At 40.7% G+C, this 22222-nt stretch overlaps 1 protein-coding gene across 4 annotated transcripts in view; it reads right to left on the minus strand.

The window, feature by feature from the left end:
* Positions 1-22222, minus strand: part of MTUS2 (microtubule associated scaffold protein 2) — a 376214-nt gene that overhangs the window by 73184 nt on the left and 280808 nt on the right. Inside the window, exon 1 of one of the 4 annotated variants that reach the window (XM_077745437.1) lies at positions 3307-3607. The exons of the other annotated variants lie outside the window; for them this stretch is intronic. Coding sequence (XP_077601563.1) covers positions 3307-3360 — 54 coding nt within the window. The 5' untranslated portion in view covers positions 3361-3607. Of the gene's footprint in view, positions 1-3306; positions 3608-22222 lie in introns of those variants that run through there. 4 annotated transcript variants of the gene reach the window in all.

The following is a 22222-nucleotide window of genomic DNA, read 5'->3' on the forward strand; positions in this document are numbered from 1 at the left end:
AACTCAAGTTAAAAAACCTGGGTCTGGCTTTCAGCCTGGAAAATATTTCCCCACACTCCCTATGTGCTTGGATTTCCTACTGTGTTTATTCTCATCTTTCATCAAACTGGGCTAAAGAACCTTTACTCATGCACTCCTTGCTTAGACCTGCATTCCTGCTTCTCACACAGTTCATTAAAACTCCGCCCCATTCCTCAAAGTGTGGTTCATGTTCTATTTTTTCCAAGAAACCTTGCCTAGGATTCTAGCATGCATTTCTCCTTTCACTAGATTCCAGAAACAGGTATGGCCGGTACCACATAACTATCACACTCCAGTCTTGTACTAATGTGCTAATTGTTCTCCATACGTTATTGTTGCCTACCCTGTTTGTAATTTCTCTGGTAAAGGTGGAGGTATGACTCAAGGAGTAACTGGTAACTCCACAGGTCAGGCTGTGCCCTTCTGAGAATTCTTTGATAGCCCCCATAATAACTGGGAGATAGATATTACAAATACTGTAAATCAGTAAGAAATATTGACAATGAATATGTTTTCTGAAGAGGTGAAAATACATAAAGCACAATTGGCTTTTAAAAACAATTTATTCGGGGCACCTGGGCGCCTCAGTCATTTAAGTATCCGACTTTGGCTCAGGTCATGATCTCACCACTTGTGAGTTCGAGCCCCGTGTCAGGCTCTGTACTGACAGCTCAGAGCGTGGAGCCTGCTTTGGATTCTGTGTCTCCCTCTCTCTCTGTTCTTCCCCAGCTCACATTCTGTCTCTCTCTCAAAAATAAATAAAGATTACAAAAATTTTTTTTTAAATGATTTACTCATTTAATACATTTTCATTCATCCTCTAGATAAGATTCTATATTTTCTCCTGGTGAATGAATGCTAAAGAAACATCTTCAGGTTTATATCTCTTAACCCTATCTCTGAAACTATTACTGAAAAGTATCTTTATTGTCTGTTGACTCTTTTCAGAACATCTTTAGCTGCACTAGAATTAAGAATGTTTTAACAATTCACAAGTAGGATATCAAAATTAAGTGTTTAAACTCTATCCGTATAAACTTCTGAGAAATTCTTTTTTTTTTTTTTTAAGGTTTATGAGGTTGGTCTAAAGTAAGCAGAAAAAACTTTATTAACAATTTTATCAGGATTCTTTCAATGTTGATGGGGGGGTGGTTCTAGAAACTGATGGATTTTACCATGAGATTTGAAAGGGCTGGACTGGAATGGAATCCCACCATGCTCTCAGCATCCAAAGCCTAGCCCAACAGGTGACCACTGAATAAACAAGTGATTTTGGCATACTCCCTGTGAGAGTACCCTGAAAAGCAGATGGCTAACTAAAACAATGGCTTCTTTTAAATTTAAAAAAAGGAAATCCTCAATTTCTCACATGAGCACCTATGAATTTACAGCTTCAAAACCTCCCATGGGAATACGCCTCTGAACTACGGCAAAAGAAAGTCAAGAAACGTGGGTGTACACGTAATGAGAAAGTTGATAGATACAGCTAGGTTTTCGTCAGGAAAGGAAAGTCTGTATTATGTCTGGAGTTTGAAAGTTAAAACATTTGAAAGTTAGGGGCGCCTGGGTGGCTCAGTCGGTTAAGCATCTGGCTCAGGTCATGATCTTGGAGCTCCTGGGTTCAAACACTGCATCCGGCTCTGTGTGGACAGCTCAGAGCCTGGAGCCTGCTTCCGATTCTGTCTCCCTTTCTCTGCCCCTCCCCTGCTCGCACAGTGTCTCTCTCTTTCAAATATGGAAAACATTAAAAAAATTAAAAAAAAAACATTTGAAAGTTACTTAAACATCATATGGCTGGAGAGATGGAATACTACTTAGTTGTCTTCCAAAATCTCTACATTCAAGAATGGCCCAGAATCTCCACATTCAAGAATAGACAGTTACTTTCAAGAACTTGATTTGAAACAAAAAAGGAGAAGTTCACTTTAAACTATATTTTCTCAAAGAAGACCTGCAGCTTCCAGCTTCTATTTCTAAAACTTCTGCACCAGGACTTAGGAAGATGAACATTATAATATTATCGTGCATGTAGCAAATCCTTCCCTGTTATTATAACCATCATTACAAAGCTGCCTTCAACACCTTTTTGTGATCACTTCTCTTGAAAAAGGGCTTCATCGCTTCAATATTGGATTTGTAGACAATTAAGTGCAAATGTTTTTTATTTCTATTTGTGAAAACCTCATAAATGTATATATAAATATTTTAGTTCACATTCATGGTAGTAAAAGCCAAACCTACAGAAATAGTTACTCCTTTTGGAACAAAAGTACAGGGTAACTTTTAAAATATCAGTGTAATTTTCCTAGGTCAAAGTTCACAAACAGAACTGATAAGAAAGATGTTCCCAAGTGGCCTCTTTGTGATGAGTTTTATATTAAGCCATTTATTTTCCTTCACCTGGTCACATACCATACCTCAAGCTATCTATGTAGCCGCTGCCCACGTGGGTACAAAGAGGCAATTTCACCCCCTTATTAAATCCCATTTTCATGCATCTTGGAGAAATCCGAATGTGTGTGAGAAGAGACATCACAGAGACAAGATTTCTTGCCAACATATTTCTACTAGTGAAATTAAAAGCCCTCCCGGATCTCTCTGTAAGCTCACAGGCAAATGTCAAAAGCAAAGAAAGGCTTTGTGTTGGAACCGTCCCACCGTTCTGGCATGTTCCTGCTCTATCCTCAGTTCCCTGGCTGTGAATCTTCCTTCCCGGGAAGACTTGAACACACCCTTCGCCTCTTGGGCTCTTTAAGCTTTCACCTCTACCTTAAGCACCCTTACGCGGTGCAACAAGCACACTGAAGACAAGCGCACTTCCTCTCTGACCTTAAGAATACACATTGCAAGGGTGGGTGTTGTTTGTTGAGGAGAGTGGGAAACTTTCGGAGTTAGCAGTGGGCCCGGAGAAGCCTGTCTAGCGCATCTCAATCCCCCACTGGAATGGCTTGGGTTTCACAGGTACTAAAATGCATTACGAATATTCCAAGGCTGTCTTGGCTTCGGGATTTCAACACGTGTGAGCGGAGCCCTAACGGTTTGGGGACTATGCAACAGCTGCCTCTGAGACCGAGGGCAGAGATTATGCAAGGCACTGCAGAGCAGGTGCGACGGGAGGCTCCTGCGCTCACAACCCCGCACGCGGGGCCCGGGGAGGGCGGCCTCCCGCTCGCCAACAAAGCGCACACACACGCCCGGGGACGGGGACAGAGGCGGCTGGGCTGCTCAGGCTTTCTCTCTGCGCTTGCAAAGGAGGGGAGAAGGAGGGGAGGGGAGGCAAAGTACCGTCTTGTCCAGGCACTGAAGGCAGTTATTAGGCTTGCAGCAGCAGTGGCCCATCCCGGCGGGCTGGCTGGCACGGGCCCCTCCTTCATTCAGCGTGTCAGCGGGTGAATCCTAAGGCGAGGCCGTGGCTCCGGCGAGAGGGGTGCGCCGCCGGGGGCTGTCACAACTTCCATGTGGTCCTCTCGGCTACCTTATTTCTCCTAATAACTTCAGGGATCCGGAGCCCGGGGAACGGGAGGAGGGGCGCGGCGCGGTGGCCGCGTCGGGAGGCTCCCGCTGCGGGGAGGGGAGGGCGGCAGCCGGGGAGGGAGGGACCGGCGGCCGGGAGGGTCACTTTGCCATTGGAATCCTCGGATGGACGCAAATCAATTGTCGCATAACAATCGAGCATTTCCCGGGGCCGGCTCCCGAGGAGGCCCGNCGGGCGCGGCCGCGCCTCCGCGCCGCAGACACGCCTGGAGAGCTCAGCTCGCAGCAAACACAAAAGAAGCCCCTGGTCTTCCCGGAGTCCTCGGGGCTGAGCACTTCGGACGGGGCCCGGGGGACTCCCGCGTGTCCGAGGCGCAGACGTCCACTGGCGTGGAGGGTACGGTCTTCCCTCCGCGTTAACTCCTCCTCTCCGGGACCCGCCGCCGCCGGGAGCCCCCAGTGGCTCGTTTTCAAAACCGTGCGCCGTGACCACATTGCCTTATTTGAGGAAATCTTTGTAACTGAGGTGGAATCCTGAAGCCGCTTGCCCAGGCTGACATACACAAACTATGCACGTTGTTTAAGTAATTAAAATTGGGGTTTGGGGGGAGCGTCTTTCTCCTGGGCATATCAGCATAAAAGCCTTAGGGGGCTTGATCTTTCTAGGCAATTAGTAATTCTTCAGCTTAAAAATCAAAAAGAGAAGGAGATGGAGACAAAGGGTTTTCTTTTCTTTCTTTTCTCAAAAGAGACACGGTATTTAAAAATAAATGTATGTAATCTTCGAAGAACAAGACGCAATGTTTAGGAGGTTAACTTTGTTATTTCCTGGTAACTCAAAGGAGAACTCGTGATCCTGAAATATACCATCTGCAGAAATATACAATCACATCTTTGTCCCCTNTTTTTCTTTTCTTTCTTTTTCAAAAGAGACACGGTATTTAAAAATAAATGTATGTAATCTTCGAAGAACAAGACGCAATGTTTAGGAGGTTAACTTTGTTATTTCCTGGTAACTCAAAGGAGAACTCGTGATCCTGAAATATACCATCTGCAGAAATATACAATCACATCTTTGTCCCCTAAATTTGCCCAAGACTATGAGCAGACAAGAGTTGTAAATTTAGATAATTTTACTAAATTGAGATTTTCCAAGGGGATTTTAATTAAGGAGTACAGGCTATTTCAAGGATGAGAAGACAAGGATGTTTGGTGATCAAATATGAACAGACTGAAATGTTTGCCTGAAACTTGAAATAATAACCTCAAACCTTTCTTCAAAGCTAACAGGTGAACATTGTGTATCAACTATACTCAAATTAAAAAAAAAAAAAAGCTAACCGGTAACTTAGAGCAATTCTTTGGAAAGGCAACACAGCTGTCCTTACCAAAATTGTATGTTTGTGTTTATTTATTTAAATTAAATTCATATCAGAATTTTAAGTGTACATCTGTCTTGGGGCGCCTGGATGGCTCAGTCACTTAAGCATCCAACTTCGGCTCAGGTCATGATCTCAAGGCTCCTGAGTTCGAGCCCCACATCGGGCTCTGTGCTGGCAGCTCAGAGCCTGGAGCCTGCTTTGGATTCTGTCTCAGGCTTCCTCTGCCCATCCCCCGCTCATGAACACTCTCTCTCAAATATAAACAAACATTATAAAAATAAATAAATAAATAAATGTACATGTATCCCATAATAGTACTTGGATAAATATGCAAGGATATATGCATAAGGATATTCAATTTAGCATCATTTGTAACAGCATAGAAAAGGAAAACATCCTAGATACGCAACACCTTTCCACTGTAGGGAAAGATGATACATTGTTGAGTGAGAACATAAACTTCTGTAAAACAGGAAGCAAAACTGTACACATGTACACATTTGTATATGTCTAGAAGAAAGCTTTTGGCAAAATGCACACTGTTCATATAAGAACATCCTACCCTTGGGGAATGGGAAATAGGAGTGAGGGGGCAAATTTCCCCTTCTTTTCTAAAAAAAATTTTTTTTTAACGTTTACTTATTTTTGAGAGACAGAGAGAGACAGGGTGTGAGCAGGGGAGAAGCAGGCTCCAGGCTCTGAGCTGTCAGCACAGAGCCCAATGTGGGGCTCAAACTTATGGACCGTGAGATCATGACTTGAGCCGAAATCGGACGCTTAACCAACTGAGCCATCCAGGCGCCCCTCTGCTTCTTTTGTTAAACCCTCTTGACAGCATGTGTTATTTTTATCCTTTGCAAACAAAGCGTGCTGGTGGAAGGTGGTGAGTGCCACCCAGGCTCTGTCTGGTCAAAGGCACACAGCTCCCTCCCTCTCTCGTAGGGAGGTAGGGAGCCCGGGCACTCATCTCAGAGGGAGAGAAGCTCAGGGTGGCCTGAGCTGAAACATGAACTGCGAGCTCTTCCTGGGACTTCTGCAACCTTGGAAGAAAACCTCTATCCTGCACAACCTCCTCTATATTGTGAACCCATGTTCTCAGCAGCACTGTTCACAGTAACCCAAAGCTGGAAACAACCCAAGTGTCCACTGACGAAGGGACAAACAAAATGTGGTGCATCACACAATGCAGAACTATGCAGCCTTACAAAGGAAGGACATTCTGACCACATGCGGCTACGTGGATGAGCCTTGTGGACGCTGAGTGAAATAAGCCAGTCACAAAAAGACAAATACTGCATGATTCCACTTAGATGAGGTACTCAGAGCGGTCAGATCCAAACAGATCATATAGCATGGTGGTTGCCAGGGACTGGGGGAGGGGGCAGTAGGTAGGAATGGGTACAGTTTTGGTCTTGCAAGATGAAAAGAACTGTAGAGATACATGTGAATGTATTGATGCCCCTGGTCTGTCCACTTAAATGGTTAAAATGGTCATTTAAATAAATGTTTTTATATTTATTTATTTTTGAGAGAGAAAGAGGGAGACACAGAATCTGCGTTGTCAGCACAGAGCCCGATGTGGGGCTGGAACTCACAAACTGTGAGATCATGACCTGAGCCAAAGTCAGACACTTAACTGACTGAGCCACCCAGGTGCCCCTAAAATGCTCCATTTTATGTCAGGTGTATTTTAACAATTATAAATTAAAAAAAAAAAAAAGTGTGGCTTGCATTCTACCTGGAGACAGAAAGTCCTGGCACTACAGGTATCTGATCAAGTCAAGACTGCGGAAAGCCCTATTATAGAAGGAGCCAGAAGGACTGGGGAGGCTCTACGAAGCTAACCGGCCCCCACAGTGACCTAGAGCATGCCTTCTTTGGCACAATTGTCATTCTGCACCTCAGGAAATGATTTCTTTCTCAATTAGCATTTGGATCGCAGAGTACTAGACAAACTCCTCCTTGTTCTTGGATGACGCAGGAGCGTGCTGGCTCACACACTGGCCCAGAGGAGACCAGGATGGGACTCAGGAGGCTGTACAAGAAAAGGCTCTGCTTCCCTTCGTGCGCAGAAGGCACCTCCAGCAAGAGACTGGGGGGGCCCCGCCCACCCGCCACAGTGTCACTGAAATCGCACTGCGGTAAGCTCTCAGTGAAGATAACCCAGATTTCCAGAGACACTAGGGTCCTCAGTTGTGCCCATCTCTTTACGTAGAAGTTAGAAAGCCTCGAACGTACTCAGAAATAGAGGGATACATACAAAGGACCTTCCCATACCCATTTCCAGTTTCAACAGTTGTCAAGATTTTGGCACGTGTTTCGTCTATGCCCTTTTCCCCCGTTTCCATCCATCCGTCACCTGGATTTAGCAACTGTGGAGATTTTGTCACTTTACTCTCACATATCCCCTTTATTTTCTTTGTTAAACCATTTTGAAGCAAAATGCTAACACTTCAGCGCACGTTGCTAAACGTTTTTATATAACCACAATGCCACTGAAACACCGAACAAAACTGACAACATATCCTTGGCATTTAATGCCTTGTTCATAACAAAATCTTCCTGGTTTCTCAAGGAAAAAAATTATTTTACCGCTGGTTTTCTTGAGTTGGGACTTAAACGAGGTCCGCGTATTACATTTGATGTTGTCTTTTAAGCCTCATTTATCAAAAGCAATGTCCACTTCTGCCCTCCCTTTCTTCCTCGCCCCCCCTTCCCCCGGCCCTGACTTATTCAGAAACTGGGTTGGCCGGCTCGTAGAAATGTCCCACATTCTGGTTTTGCCTCTTTGCTTCCTCCTAATGACATCTGACTTGTTCCCACATCCCTGTAAATGAAATGTAGTTCTTGTGCCTGGATGAGATTCGGGTTTGATTTATTCGGGCAACAGTACCTGAGGTGTGATGTTACGCTCATACCATTACCTCCCATCAGGAAGCATGTCACGTCTGGCTGTTCCATTTTTAGTGAAGTGGCTCAGAGGTGACAGGCTCAACTCTTCCTCCATAAAGGTTCCTGTCAACCTTTCCTCTCATGGCTTCATCTGTTAGTGATGACTCCCTGAATCGATTATTTCACAGGGACTTACAACAGGATGTTCTGATTCCGTCATCCTTCTGCATTTATTAGCTGGCATTCCCACATAAGAAAAGACGTTTTCATCATCAGCTAGGGTGATCTCATTTCTCTGCAATACAGTTTCTAGAGGAAAAGTGGGATCAATGCTGAATCCTTTCCGCTAAAGTGCTGAATTTTTGAATGCAGACTTGGTGTTGCAGGGATATCAAGGAGGTTTTTGCTTTCTCTCCTTTTAAAATACTATTATAAACAATATTACAAACAAAATATTTTTATGTTAATATACACAATGTGTCTTAGTCAATTGCATTTATTATCCCTTTTATTTTATTTTTTAAAAATATTTTTAATATTATTTTTGAGAGAGAGAGAGAGGGAGGGGTAGCGAGTAGTGGGCAGAGGACCCAAAGCAGGCTCTGTGCTGACAACAGAGAGCCTGATGCGGGACTCGAACCCATAAAGTGCGAGATCGTGACCTGAGCCAAAGTTGGATGCTTAACCAACTAGCCACCCAGGTGCCCCTACCCTTTTTAAGACAAAAAATATATTTTTTTAGAGAAAGAGATCATGAATGGGGGAGAGGGACAGAGGGAGAGAGAGAGGGAGGGAGACAGAGAGAGAGAGAGAGAGAGAGAATCCTAAGCAGGTTTCACACTCAGCATGGAGCCTGATGCCAGGCTCAATCCCACAACCCTGGGATCATAACCTGAGCCGAAATCAAGGGTTGGACACTCAACTGATGAAGCCACTCAGGTGCCCCCAATTATTTCTTTTTAGATGCTCAGTTTATGTCATCTCTGGCCAATGGAAGCACCTTCTTGCTGGCCCCTGTGCCTTTTGGACATAAGTCTATCTTCCTTGCTTTCTGACACAACACAGAACCCTTGGCTCATTTGGATATTTCCTGCTTCAGATCTGGGACCAGCCATCCCCTCCAGAAGCCATGGTTCCTTCTAGTTGGGAATGAGAATTAGATACCACAATCCAGGGCCTGTTTGTTGTCTTTTAAGGGCCACCTGGCAGGAGGGAGATTTCCCTTGAAGGATGTGATCACTCCTATGGACAAAATGTCCTTGGAAGAGGTCACTGAAGGAATCCAGAAGGAGCCCTGGGCTAGGGCAAGAAAATAACAGCTCCTTCCCTTGGGGGCATTTAGAAGTGGCAAAATGATCAGTGAAACTCACTTTGAGGGAGATACACTGGACTCTATATATCATGAGGGCAAGCTAGGTAGGGAGGTTCCCTTCATCAGAAAATTTTCTAAGGCACCTGCAATGTGTCTGAGTATCTGAAAGACTGAACTTCTTGAAGGCATATATAACGGGGGGTGAGATTACTGGGATTTGGCAAAAAAAAGGAAGCTGTGACCTCACAAGCTGATGAAATCTGGGGCATTTTGGTTCTCAATATTTTAAAAAGTTTGAGATGGTTTTAATTCCCTTCATATTTTCTTGCACTGGAATAGGAATGAGCACTTAGAAAAGTAAAGCTCACTGACATAGGTCTCCAGACTCTCTGTTTTGGAGCAATAACTAATAATGAGTCTTTTCTGATCATTAACAGATGCCAGGCACTGTGCTTAGGGCTTTGCATGCAATAGCTTGTGTAACCTTCACATAACAGTGTAAGATAAGCCCTAATATAGTCTGTATTTCGCAGATAAGAAAACAGAGTCTCAAAGGTTGCCCAGCCGAACCTGTCAGGTGAACATAAAGTTAGGAAAGGACAGAGTGGGGTCTTCAACTCAGATCTGACTCGAGAGCTTATGTCCTCAGCTTACAACTGTGTTGTACTAACTGCATTGTACTTGCTGAGCCTTTATTATCTGTAAGCCCTACCCCACGGCACGTTTGTGCTGTGTTGTCATCTAGATAAGGGCTCTGAGCATGTGAAAATATAAAAGGATATTCAAACATATTTATGATAAATATTTTCAGNCCCTCCTTCCTTCCTCCCCCCTCCCTCCCTCCTCCTTCCTTCCTTCCTCCCTCCTCCTTCCTTCCTCCCTCCTCCTTCCTTCTTCATTCCTTCCTTCCTCCTACCTCCCTTCCTTCCTCCCTCCCTTCCTCCTTCCTTCCTTCCTCCTCCTTCCTTCCTTCTTTCCTTCCTTCCTCCTTTCCTCCTTCCTTCCTCCTTCCTTCCTTCCTCCCTCCCTCCTCCTTCCTTCTTCATTCCTTCCTTCCTCCTACATCCCTTCCTTCCTCCCTCCCTTCCTCCTTCCTTCCTTCTTTCCTTCCTTCCTCCCTTCCTCCTTCCTTCCTCCTTCCTCCCTCCCTCCCTCCCTTCCTTCCAACATGCCTACAAGCAGCATTTATCAGCTCTCATAAATAAAATTCTGACCTGAGCTGAGACCAAGAGTCAGACACTTAACCGACTGAGCCACCCAAACACCCCTAAAAGCTACGAAGGTTCTAATGGAGGCCCTAGTAGTTTGTGGCTGGACAAGAGATAGATGGGTCCCTTCCTTCCTTCCTTCCTTCCTTCCTTCCTTCCTTCCTCCTTCCTTCCTTCCTTCCTTCCTTCCTTCCTACCTTTACAAACCAACATGCAAACAACTTTAAACTGATATAGTAGAGGGGCGCTGGGGTGGCTCAGTCAGTTAAGTGTCCGATTTCAGCTTAGGTCATGATCTCATGGTCTGGGAGTTCAAGCCCTGCATCAGACTCTGTGCTGACAGCTCAGAGCCTGGAACATGCTTGGGATTCTCTGTCTCCCTCCCTCTCTCTCTCCCCTTCCCCTGCTCATGCTCTGTCTCTCTCTCTCTCTCAAATATAAATAAACATTAAAAAAAAATTTTTAAACGTAAATTTAAACTGACAGTGTAGACCATGTGACCATGTGCTTAAGTCAATGTTAAAAAGGTTCAATTTTATTATTTATCTTCGTCTTCATCAAAGTTGGACTTCCTGACCCATCTCCCACTCACAGTCACCCCTGTCCGACCCAAGTCTCCTGCTCAAATGTGACTCCCTTGTCCTGGTCAGTGCCACATTCCTTCCTCTACCTGATCCTACCATTGAGAGGGAAGTTTCTCCCTCTCTGTGGTGTCATGTCATTCTGTATCCTTGCTCTTGCTAATGACATTCTGCTTCACGTAAAAATAATTGTTCCTGTCTGTCTTCCCCCAAATATCATGGCGCCCTTGCCATGCCTCAGTTGCATTCACACCCACAACACGAGCAAGCTGCCTGGAGAGCAGGTCCCAGAGGCATTTCCAAAATGATGCGGGATGGGACCTCGAAGGAGTCAAGCTCAGGAAAGGTGGCTTCCAGGCAGAGGCATCTAGGTATTTTGTGGAGTCTGAAACCCATGAGGCCATTTGCAGGAGGTAGATGACATAAAAACTGTATCACTGTCTTACTGTTTATTTCAAAAGAAAACCATGAAAAATGCTCATGAAAGAGCCCCTTACAGATTGTCAAGGCAACCATCTGTTTATTTTGGTTTCACCGTGTCTGCCCCTCCTTTCCCCATGCATTGAAAATATGAGCTGGAACCTTTGCACTGGATTATAGCAAAGGGGCTGGCCAGGAAAATATGCGTAGCTTTTACCGAACGCAATCCTTCTAGAGATTTTAATGCAGTGACAGTGGGCTGGAAAGGGAAAGTGCAAAACAGAAATCTTTAACTGGAAGTGATAGATGGTTACAATGATCTGCATACAGACGAGTCGATGCTCTGAAACACCCTTAATGTAATATCCAGGACTTAGAATATTAAGGGATTAATGACAAAAAAGAAACAAATGACATATGTACTATCCTGTTCTTAGAGGCTTAAAGAAAGAGGACCATAAAAACGGCATTTTTCTGTAATACCCAAGTAGGAAGGTCGCAACTTACTTAGACAATCTTTTTTTCATCTAGTCTGTTAGTCTTTGACAGTATCTTTATTATTTTTTTTCCGTTAAATCAGTGAGTGGGATGACTACAATTGAGGCATCCTCCTTAAGTTTCTGTGTTATATTCAGAAGTGACAACTCTCTTAAGAGCAGTGAAATACAATATGACCTCTACTAGCTGGATGAATAGGTTGGACATGATCAGATAACTGGTGGGTAGAATCAGATACAGAGATGGGAAGTAGTTGGCAAAGTTCCAAAGTGCATCTGTTTGTTTGACATATATTAGATGAGAAGGCTGATCACGGCGGACATTGAGCTGAACCAACAATGTAACAGCCATTATAAACAAACAAAAAAAAATGGATGAAAGAATCTGGACACTGGAGTGGTGTCTATGACGGATCTAGCATCCATTCCAGCGCCCTAATCCCCTAATCCTCCTTACTTTCCTCCCAAGAACAGACTGGGATCATTGCATAAAAGGGAGTGATGTGTCACTGATCTCAGCATACGGCTTCTTACCTTTGGTAAGACTGGTCCCCTTCCCCTCCACCAGGTTAAGCTTCTCAGAGAAACCTCTATTTCTCCTTTGTAGAATTTCTCACCATGGAAATTCAATAGTTAGGAGATCTGTTAAATGTCCATCTTCCTAGTAGGTCATCAGGTTATGAGAACAATGACCACATCTGCCTGTAAAGATACGACTGTATCCTTATCACTTAGCACAGTGCCAGACACACAGTAACTACCACTAATTGTTGAATAAATACAAGATTGAATGGATTTACCCTCATTAACTTGAAGAACTTCAGGATATGGAGACGCTGCTAATATGCCACAACACAGCTGTTGCTCTAACATTTGGAGGGTGTTTAAAACCTCTGAGAAACAGCCATCCTCGAGCCCAACTGCACAGACACTGTCAAGCTAAGATGGCGAAACTGCTCTGACATACACGTGAACTTTTCTTTTGCTTTGGCGCTCTGAGGAAGTACAAGATTTTCAGGGTGCTGCTTTCCGTTATTACCTTCACAATATAAGAGTGGAAGAAAGCTGTCATGGCCACTTTACCATTTATCTTCTTTTTCCCATTGATAAGACTTTGGCCATTTACCTGTGCGGGTCTATCACTAAATAACACTGTTAGCAATGCTCGCTCTTGCCCCCTGGCCTCAAATCAATGATTCCATATAACCTTTATTCTGCACCACATACCCAGATTCCCAAATACGCTGCCACTTCAGGGAAGGAAACGGTAGGTGTCCCACAGCTAATGATTACGTCTGATGTTTACAAAGAGCCTACACTTACAGGGAAGGTGGCCCCAGTTCTTTGCAGATAGTGTAATGAACCATAATCTCACATATAACTGGCGGCAAATCATGTTTGCTATACCTTAAAAAGAGATCAGTCATGTGACCACCTCCTGCACTTCTAAGTATCCTGGTCTAAGCTGCCAACGTATTTCACTTGGATCATGGCAACAGCCTCCCAATTGGTGTTCCTGTATCTATTGTTGCCTCTACTTCCAGTCTGTTCTCAACAAATTAGACTAAAAGAAATATTAGGAATAAAAGTCAGAGTAGGTCTCCTCCCTGTCCTCTGTCCTCCAGTGGCTTCTCTTCGTACTCAATGAAAACCAAAGTCTTTTCAACGGCCCTTCGTGGCCCTTCTCTTACCTCTCGCCTATCGGTTACCATGCTCCATCCGTGCTGGCCCACCTGCTGTACCTCCAACGTACCGAGTATCTTCCCATGCTGGGCATTCTGTTCCCATTGGTCCTTATGCTTGGAAAACCCTCTCTTCAGAGAGCCATACCTTGTTCCCTAACCACTGTCACCTTGTTGGCAAGCTCTTTCTTAGCTGCCTGTGTACATTCACGACACGCCCTCACCTACCCCAGTACTTCCTACACTCTTTTTCCTGATTTTTTTTTCCTCTCCAAGGCACTCAGCACACCATACTTATTTGTTTGCTCATCTCCTTCTACTAGAGCGAACTCCCAGTCAGGTTGGGATTTTGAAACTCTGTCACTGTTGCCTTCGCCACTTTCAGCAGTGCCTAGTACAGAGGACTACTGAGTAAAGAGTTATTGGGTTAATGCATAAAGGATTCAAGGCCAAAAGCTGACTCATGTCAAGGAGAGAAAGGGAAAAAAGTACAAATAAATATCTTTAGGAAAAACAAGGGGGTATATTAAATAAATAAGTAAAATGAGGATAGAGATATATAAAAAGGAGACAGAAGACAACAGGATCTACCTATGTCCATATCTCCAAATGTTTTTTCAAAATTGACAAAGCATAACAAGAAGGAAAATATAGAACACATCAAAACTGCATTCTCAGCATAACTTATGCATACAGAATGCCTAGATCCAAGTGTTGTCTAACAAGAAGACACTTGAAGGTGTGTGTGATTTGAAATGGGAGTCTTTGCAGTGAAGCACTTATGGGAAAGCAGAAAGGCACAAAGGAGAGAAGTACACTATGGAAACTAGGCGTTGAAGGGGAAAAGAAATTTCAGGGGAAATCTAGGGTCCTGCAAGATAAAGAGTATTCAGAAATCAGAGGACACAAATTCCTGGCTCCACTCCCTCCCCACAAACCATGAAAGAATCCAGACTTTGCTACACTGATGGAAGCAGGCACTAGACCAGTCATCTTGAAAAGCAGCCCAATATGACAAAAATGAACAGAAAGCAATGAATAAGAAAATACAGAGTTTTTATAAATAATTGTAATAAGACCCTTGCTACACCTTCACTGGATGGAACTGGAAGGTATTATGCTGAGTGAAATATGTCAGTCAGAGAAAGACAAATGTCGTATGTTTTCACTCATTTGTGGATATTGAGAAACTTAACAGAAGACCATGGGGGAAGGGAAGAGGAAAAAATACTTACAAACAGAGAGGGAGGGAGGCAAACCATAAGAGATTCTCAGATACAGAGAACAAACTGATGATGGATGGGATTGAGGGAGAGGGGAAAGTGGGTGATGGGCACTGAGGAGGGCACTTGTTGGAATGAGCACTGGGTGTTGTATATAAGCAATGAATCACAGGAATCTACCCCAAAAACCAAGAGCACACTTTACACACTGTATGTCAGCCAATTTGACAATAAATTATATATAAAAAATGGCCTCCAAAAAACAACCAAAAAGCAGACGAAAACCATAAAAGAACACTAAAAGCTGCATTAAATATACAAAAACATAGTATTTGGAGATATGAAACAAAAGATTTTGAATGAGAAATATATGCACTAAGAACATCAATGGACAAAGGACAGGAAATAATAAAAAGACAGTGAATTTTAAAATGGAAGATAAATATCTCAGAAATGAAGATTAAATTATAAGGTGCTCAAGATAAGATAAATTAAACTGAAAATTTAATAAGAAATATTTCAAAAAGTAGAAAAACTAAGAAAAGAAAAATGAGAAAAGAAAAGAAGTAAAGTGGGCCATGGAGAAAATACTGAAATGAAAAACAGATAATGAAGAATTACAACTCATAATATGAGACTCCTTGGAGAGGAAAAACAAAACAATGGAACAGGTCTAATACTTAAAACATTATAGTGTAAGAAAACTTCCCAGAGAATTGAATCTTCATATTGAAAGGGACCACTGGGTCCTGGGAAAACTAACCCAGATTTAGCAATTCCAAGATGTATCCTATTAAACCTGTTGTTTAGAGATTAAAAAAAAATCAAGATCTCTGGGTAAAAAGATGACCCAATTATAAGGGCAGAAGTATAAATAAATATTCAAAGCAAGGCAACAATGGAATAGCATTTAAAAATAAATTAACAAAATGTCTGAATAAAAAGTGTAGGAAACAAAGATTTTCAACAAAGTTGAAATCAAGTCTATAGGGAATGTTGGAAACACACAGGAGATGATCTTTCTTTAGGAACAGCCTAGAGTATGAGGTTCACTGGACTAAGAGGTGAGTGGGAAACTTTCAGTAGAAGGACTGATGTGAGCATAAAGAGGATTACAGATCTAAGCCAAAAACAAATGTGAGAATGAGGGTAGAAGACTGATATACAAACGCTATATGTCACAACAAATAGAAATAATGCAATTAAGACCTGGTAGGGGGTGGAAGAGAGAACAAAGAAAGTAAAATGAGCTCATTGGTTGTCAGGTAGAAAATAGGTGAAAGTTAAGGATCTAATTTTAAATTGGCAAACCAGGGGCACCTGAGTAGCTCGGTAGGTTAAGCAGCTGGTTTTGGCTCAGGTCATGATCTCACAGTTCGCGAGTTTGAGTTCCATGGGGCTCTGTGCTGACAGCTCAGACCCTTGAGCTTGCTTTGGATTCTGTGTCTTCCTCTCTTTCTGCCTCTCCCCGACTAGTGCTCTGTCCCTCTCTGTCTCTCAAAAATGAATAAACGTTAAAAAATTTTTTTAATTGGAAAACCAGATGGTCAAAGGTTAACTAAGAAAATAAGGGACTATGGACCTTCAGAAGGTGTAAGTTCAAAGGTAACAGCTCGAAGAAAAATAAAATGTTCCTAAATTCTTTAAAATTAAAGAACTGGCAACATGAATGGACTTTGAGGGTATTAGGCTAAGTGAAATAAGTCAGACAGAAAAAGACAAATATTGTATGATTTCACTTATATGTGGAATCTATAGCATAAAACAAAATAGAAACAGACTCAGAGAAACAGGAAACAAACTGGTGGTTACCAGAGGGTGGAGGGTTGGGTGTGGGCAAGACAGGTGAAGGGGATTAAGAGGTACAAACTTCCCCTTATAAAATAAGTAAGTCATGGGATGTAATGAATAGCATGTGGAATATAGTCAATAATATTATAATAAGTTTGTATGATTATAGATGGCAACTAAACTTATTGTGGAGGCCATAAATTAAAGGGCGAAGAATACACATCTTTAGAAAAAGAAACACAGATGCAATTATAAAGCATTATGCATTATGATAGAAATGAGATCTAACATATCAACTATATCAATACGTGTAATGAACTAAATTTACCAATTAAAAGCTAAAAGATCCTCCAGTTTGCTCACAATGTAAGGCCCAGTTATATGCTATCTCCATCAAATATATTTAAAAAATGATTCAGAAAAACAAAAGACAAATGGATGGATAAAGGTATTTCAGGAAAGTGGAAACAATAAGAAAGCGGCAGTAGCAACCCTGATATTTAACAAATAAGAATTCAAGCCTCAAAGTGTTAAACACAACAAAGAAGGGCACCTTTTATTGCTGAAAGCCAAATTTACAATGAAGATATAATACTTAATGAATATCTATGCTCCAAATAGCAGAACAATAAACTTTATGTCCGAGATTTACCACTCTTAATTCAAGAGAGATTAAGTGGACACACAAAACAAAACATAATCAATTAGGTAGGTCTTATGCAGATATACTGAGCTTTATATTTTGACAATGTAAGTGAACATACCTTTTGTATCAATGGCTTTTGAACCATTCATAAAAAGTGGTCACAAAGAAAATGTCAGTAGGTTTGTCAAGTTAACAATATTGTGAACAAAACTCTCTGATCACAGTGTAGTAAAAGTAGGAATTATTAACCAGTGAAATAAAAATAGAAATCCTTAACCAAACTGAAAATTTTTCAGGTCATCCACCTGAAAAATTTAAAAAGCCTCCTATGTGACAACTCTTGGATAACAATAAAAACATAAAGTGAAATTAAAAGGTTTTTTTTAATCACTAAAGCCAAAATACAAAAACACTAACACATGGGATACATTTAAAGCAGTTTTTGGAGAAAAAGTTATAGCAGGAAATGCCTTCATAAGTAATAAATAAAAGGATGTAAATAAATGACTCAAATATTTAGCTGAAACTAAAACTAGCAAACAAAAACAAGTAGATCAAAAGAAAGCACTAAGAAGAAAATAATAAAGACAAGAGCAGAAATTAATGAAATACAGGAATTAATGAAATTAATGAAATACAGAATACAGAATAATAATTAATAAAATTACTTAATTGAAAAAAGTTAACAAAATAGCAAACCACTAGCTAACTTAACAATTAAAAAAGAGGGAATGCACAAATAAAATAAGGAATGACAAAAAGTGAATGGAAAGAAGAATTAAAAGTCATAAGAGGCTTTGTTTGCAGGTCTCTATACAAATAAATTTGAAATCTTACATTAAATCGATAATTTTCTAAAGAAACACAGGTTTCCAAAATTGAGCCTATCAGCGAGAGAAAAGATTTAAATAGACCAAATTTCCACAGAGGATACAGAGACAATTATTATTTTTTCAAATGTTTATTTATTTTTGAGAGAGAGCGAGTGGGGGAGGGACAGAGAGAGGGAGACAGAATCCCAAAGGCTCCACACTGTAGGTGAGGAACCTGACATGAGACTCGAACTCATGAACCATGAGATCATGACCTGAGCCCAAATCATGAGTTGGATCCTTAAGGGACTTGAGCCATTCAGGTGCCCCTACAGAGACAACTATTAAAATACCACAGAAAACAAGCATTAGGCCCATGAGCTTCTACCAAACCCTCAATAATCAGATAGTTCTAGTGCTCTGTAAATTGCTCCAGAGCATGAAGATTACGGCAGGCAGAATATTGCCTCTCTTCCTTCAAAAGATGTCTGTAACTAAATCCCTAGTACCTATGACTATGTCATATGCATGGGAAAGAGGAATTACGGTTGTAAGTAGAAATAAAGTTGCTAATCAGCTGGCCTTGAAGTAGGGAGATTATCCTGGATTATCTACTAGGGTCAATGTAATTATAAGAGACCTTGACTGTGGAAAAGGGAGACAGGACAGTCAGCAACAGGGAGATGTGATAAAAGAAAAACTAGATCCCTGTTGGCTTTGGAAATGGAAGAAAGCCATGAACCAAGGAACATGAGTGGCCTCGAGAAGCAGGCAAAGCAACAAAATGGATTTTCCCTGAGCCTCCAGAAATGAATGCAGCCTGCCAATATCTCAGTTTTAGGTCAGTGAGACTCAATTTGGACTTTCAACCTCCAGAACTGTTGCATAATAAATTTGTACTGTTCTTTTTTTAAGCCACTAAGTTTATGATGATTACAGCTGTAAATAGAAAACCAGTACAAAATACTAATATAAAAATAAAGGAAAACGTCCTTATTCTTTTAATAAATTGAGTATAAATTTATTTAACAAATAAATAACCCAATTTTGATACCTAAGGCTGATGAAGACTCTCCCAAAAAAGTAGAAAAAGAAAGCTGCAGACCATTGTCACCCATGAATATTGATGCAAAAAGATTAGCTAAAATATTAGCAAACAGAATCTAATACCCTATAAAGAAAATAACATACCATGACTAATTGGGATTTATTCTAGTAATTTAATCTTGTTTCAATATTAGTAAATCAATATTGATAGATCTAAGGGGGAAAATATGATTATGTCCATAGATGCTCAAAAAGCCTTGGACAAAAATTCAATACCCATTCCTAGTAGCAGCACTCAAGAAAATAGTAATTGAAGGACACTTTCTTAATGTATTAAAACACCTTAATCTGATAAAAAAGAGTATTAGTCCTAAAGCCACCATTTTTCTTAAATGTGGAAATGTTAGAAGAATTTCCATACAAATCAGGAACAAGGCAAAAATATATACCTCCACTACTATTCAACACTGTAGTAATGGTATTAGCCAATGCAATTAGAGAAGATAAAATAATCAGAGGCAAAAGATTTGGTAAAGACGTAGAAATAAATTGTCTCTATCTTTACACGATACAACAGTATAACTGGAAAACTCAAGAGCATCAATGGTCAGTGATGAAACGGACTCACACAGTATAAGAATTCAGTAAGGTAGGATGATATAAAATTAACAGACCAGTCAATATAGCTTTCCTATACACAAGCATTATCTAGAGAACACATGAAAGAGAAACCCCAATCTACATTAGCAACAAAGAAGATTACACAGGAATAATGTTATCAAATAATATGTAGAACTTATACTAGGGAAAACTTAAAATTACTCTGGGAAGACATAAAAACAGACAAAAGGAGAGAATCTCATGTGATTGAAAGGGTGTTTCAGCATCATAAGGATGTCAGCCCTCACTTAGTTAATTGACGCAATCCCATTAAAAATACCAACAAGCCTTTGTTTTATGGAGTTAGACACATTGGTATAAAGATTATTTGGTAAAACAAACATGTAAGAATACCCAGAAAAATACTAAAAAAAGGAAATCTGCTCTGGGGGACTAGATGTATCAGACATTAAAACATACTACAAAACTATATTTAAACAGTGTGGCATTGCCCTAAACAGACCATAAATCATAGACTAGTGGAACAGAATAGATATCCTAGAATTAGATCTAAGGATGTACAGAAATTTAGTGTATGATAAAGATGGCATCTCAAATCATTGGGACAAAGATAGACCTTTAATAAAGAAGGCTGGGTAACCATTTTGAAAAAGACACAGTTAGATCTATACCTCATGTCATACCCAAGAATAAACTTCAAATATATCAGGAGTCTAAATTTAAAAGAAAACTGACCATACAAGTTCTGGGAAAAAAAAAAAAAAAAAGTGGATTTCTCTATAACAGTAGTGTGGGAGGGACTTTCTAACCATGACTAAAGGTACAGAGGCAATAAAATAATAAGTTTGCATGAATTTTTTATAAGTTTGAATGGTAAAAACTACCATAGACAAGTAAAAAAACAAGTAATAAACCAGAAGAAAACATTTGTGCATGTTTCACAGATAAAGGGCTAATATTCCGAGTATATAAAGACCTCTTTGAAAATGCAAAACCAAAGGCTAAAAACCCAAAAGGAAAACAGGAATTCAATGATTTATAAAGAGTAAAAAATAGCCCTAAACATACGCAAATTGTTTCAAGTTTCTCATAATTAGATAAATGTAAACTGACACAATATTGAGATACTATTTCTCACCTACTGGGTTGGTTCAAATGAAAAATATCATGGCATATGTGATTGGAAAAGCTTTGGGAAGTACTCTCCTATGGTGCTAGTGGAAATGCAAATGTGCAAATATTTTATTTTTTTATTTATTAAGACATTTAAAAATATTTATTTAGTTTTTACAGAGAGAGAGCACGCATGAGCAGGGAGGGGCAGATAGAGGGAGACACAAATCCAAAGCAGGCTTTAGGCTCTGAGATGTCAGCACTGAGTCTGATATGAGGCTGGAACCCACGAGCTGTGAGATCATGACCTGAGCTGAAGTCAGAGGTTTAACCAACTGAGCCACCCAGGTGCCCCATAGTACAAATATTTTATAGGAAGACTTGGTAAAACCTAACAAAACTGCATATGTTCTTACTTTTTGACCTAGAAACTGTGCATTTGGGATTTTACTTTGAAGATACATTTCTAACAACACACACCATTCATCATAGCATTGTTTGTAGTTGAAAAATATTAAAAAACAAGCTAAATGCTCATACATAGGTGAGTCATTTCATAAATTATGGTACATTCACACAATGGAGTTTCATGCAGTTTTTTAAATAAAAGGAATGAAGATTTATATAAATTTATTTGGAATGATTTCTAGAATACACTGCTAAATGAAGCAGGGAAAAAAGAAAACAAGGAGCAGAAGAGTATCTATACTGGTAGTATGCTATCTTCCAGGTAAGAAAGAACGAAAAGAAATGAACCTGTACCTGTTCTTTTGTAACAAGAAGAAATGGATCAGAAACTAATCTCACCCCTCCCAAGGCACTGATGGGAATGAAGTAGAAGCAATGAGGAAAAGGAATGGGATAGAAGGTCGAAGGGAGAGTGATCTCTCTCTATACATGTACTTTCTCACGTGTTCTTGTGTGTTCAAGCCATGCTAATATATCACACACTCATTAAAGCAAAGAAATAATTAAAATCAACTGGGATGCATGGGCAATTCAAAATGGAATACAATGAGCTTGGTTTTCCTTTCCTTTCCTTTCCTCTCCTCTCCTCTCCTCTCCCCTCCCCTCCCCTCCCCTCCCCTCCTCTCCTTTCCTTTCCTTTTCAAATGAATAACATACCCACACTAAAGCAAAGGGAGAAGAAGAAAATACAGTAACTTTACTAAACAGTATCTTGACTATATAGGATAAGGCTAAAGACAGCACTGTACAGAAGCGGGTGCACAACTGAAACTACTTTGTATTTATACTAGGAAAGAGCAAAAAGAGTAAATATATTGTAGATAATGAAAGCCAAGTTTGTCACTGTCGGGGGCAGGCTAGAATAAACTCTAGGGTGTTGGGCTGGAATCGAAGGTCTCAGAACAAACTCATGCCTTTAAATATATATAAGTATATAGACACACATATGTAGATACTTGATGAATGACATTGATTTCATTGCAAACAAGTGAGAAAAGGATGGACTTTAAAAAGGGGGGTGATGGGGTTGTT

This window comes from Crocuta crocuta, unplaced genomic scaffold, assembly GCF_008692635.1.
Source record: "Crocuta crocuta isolate KB4526 unplaced genomic scaffold, BGI_CrCroc_1.0 scaffold258, whole genome shotgun sequence".
Taxonomy (NCBI): Eukaryota; Metazoa; Chordata; class Mammalia; order Carnivora; family Hyaenidae; genus Crocuta; species Crocuta crocuta.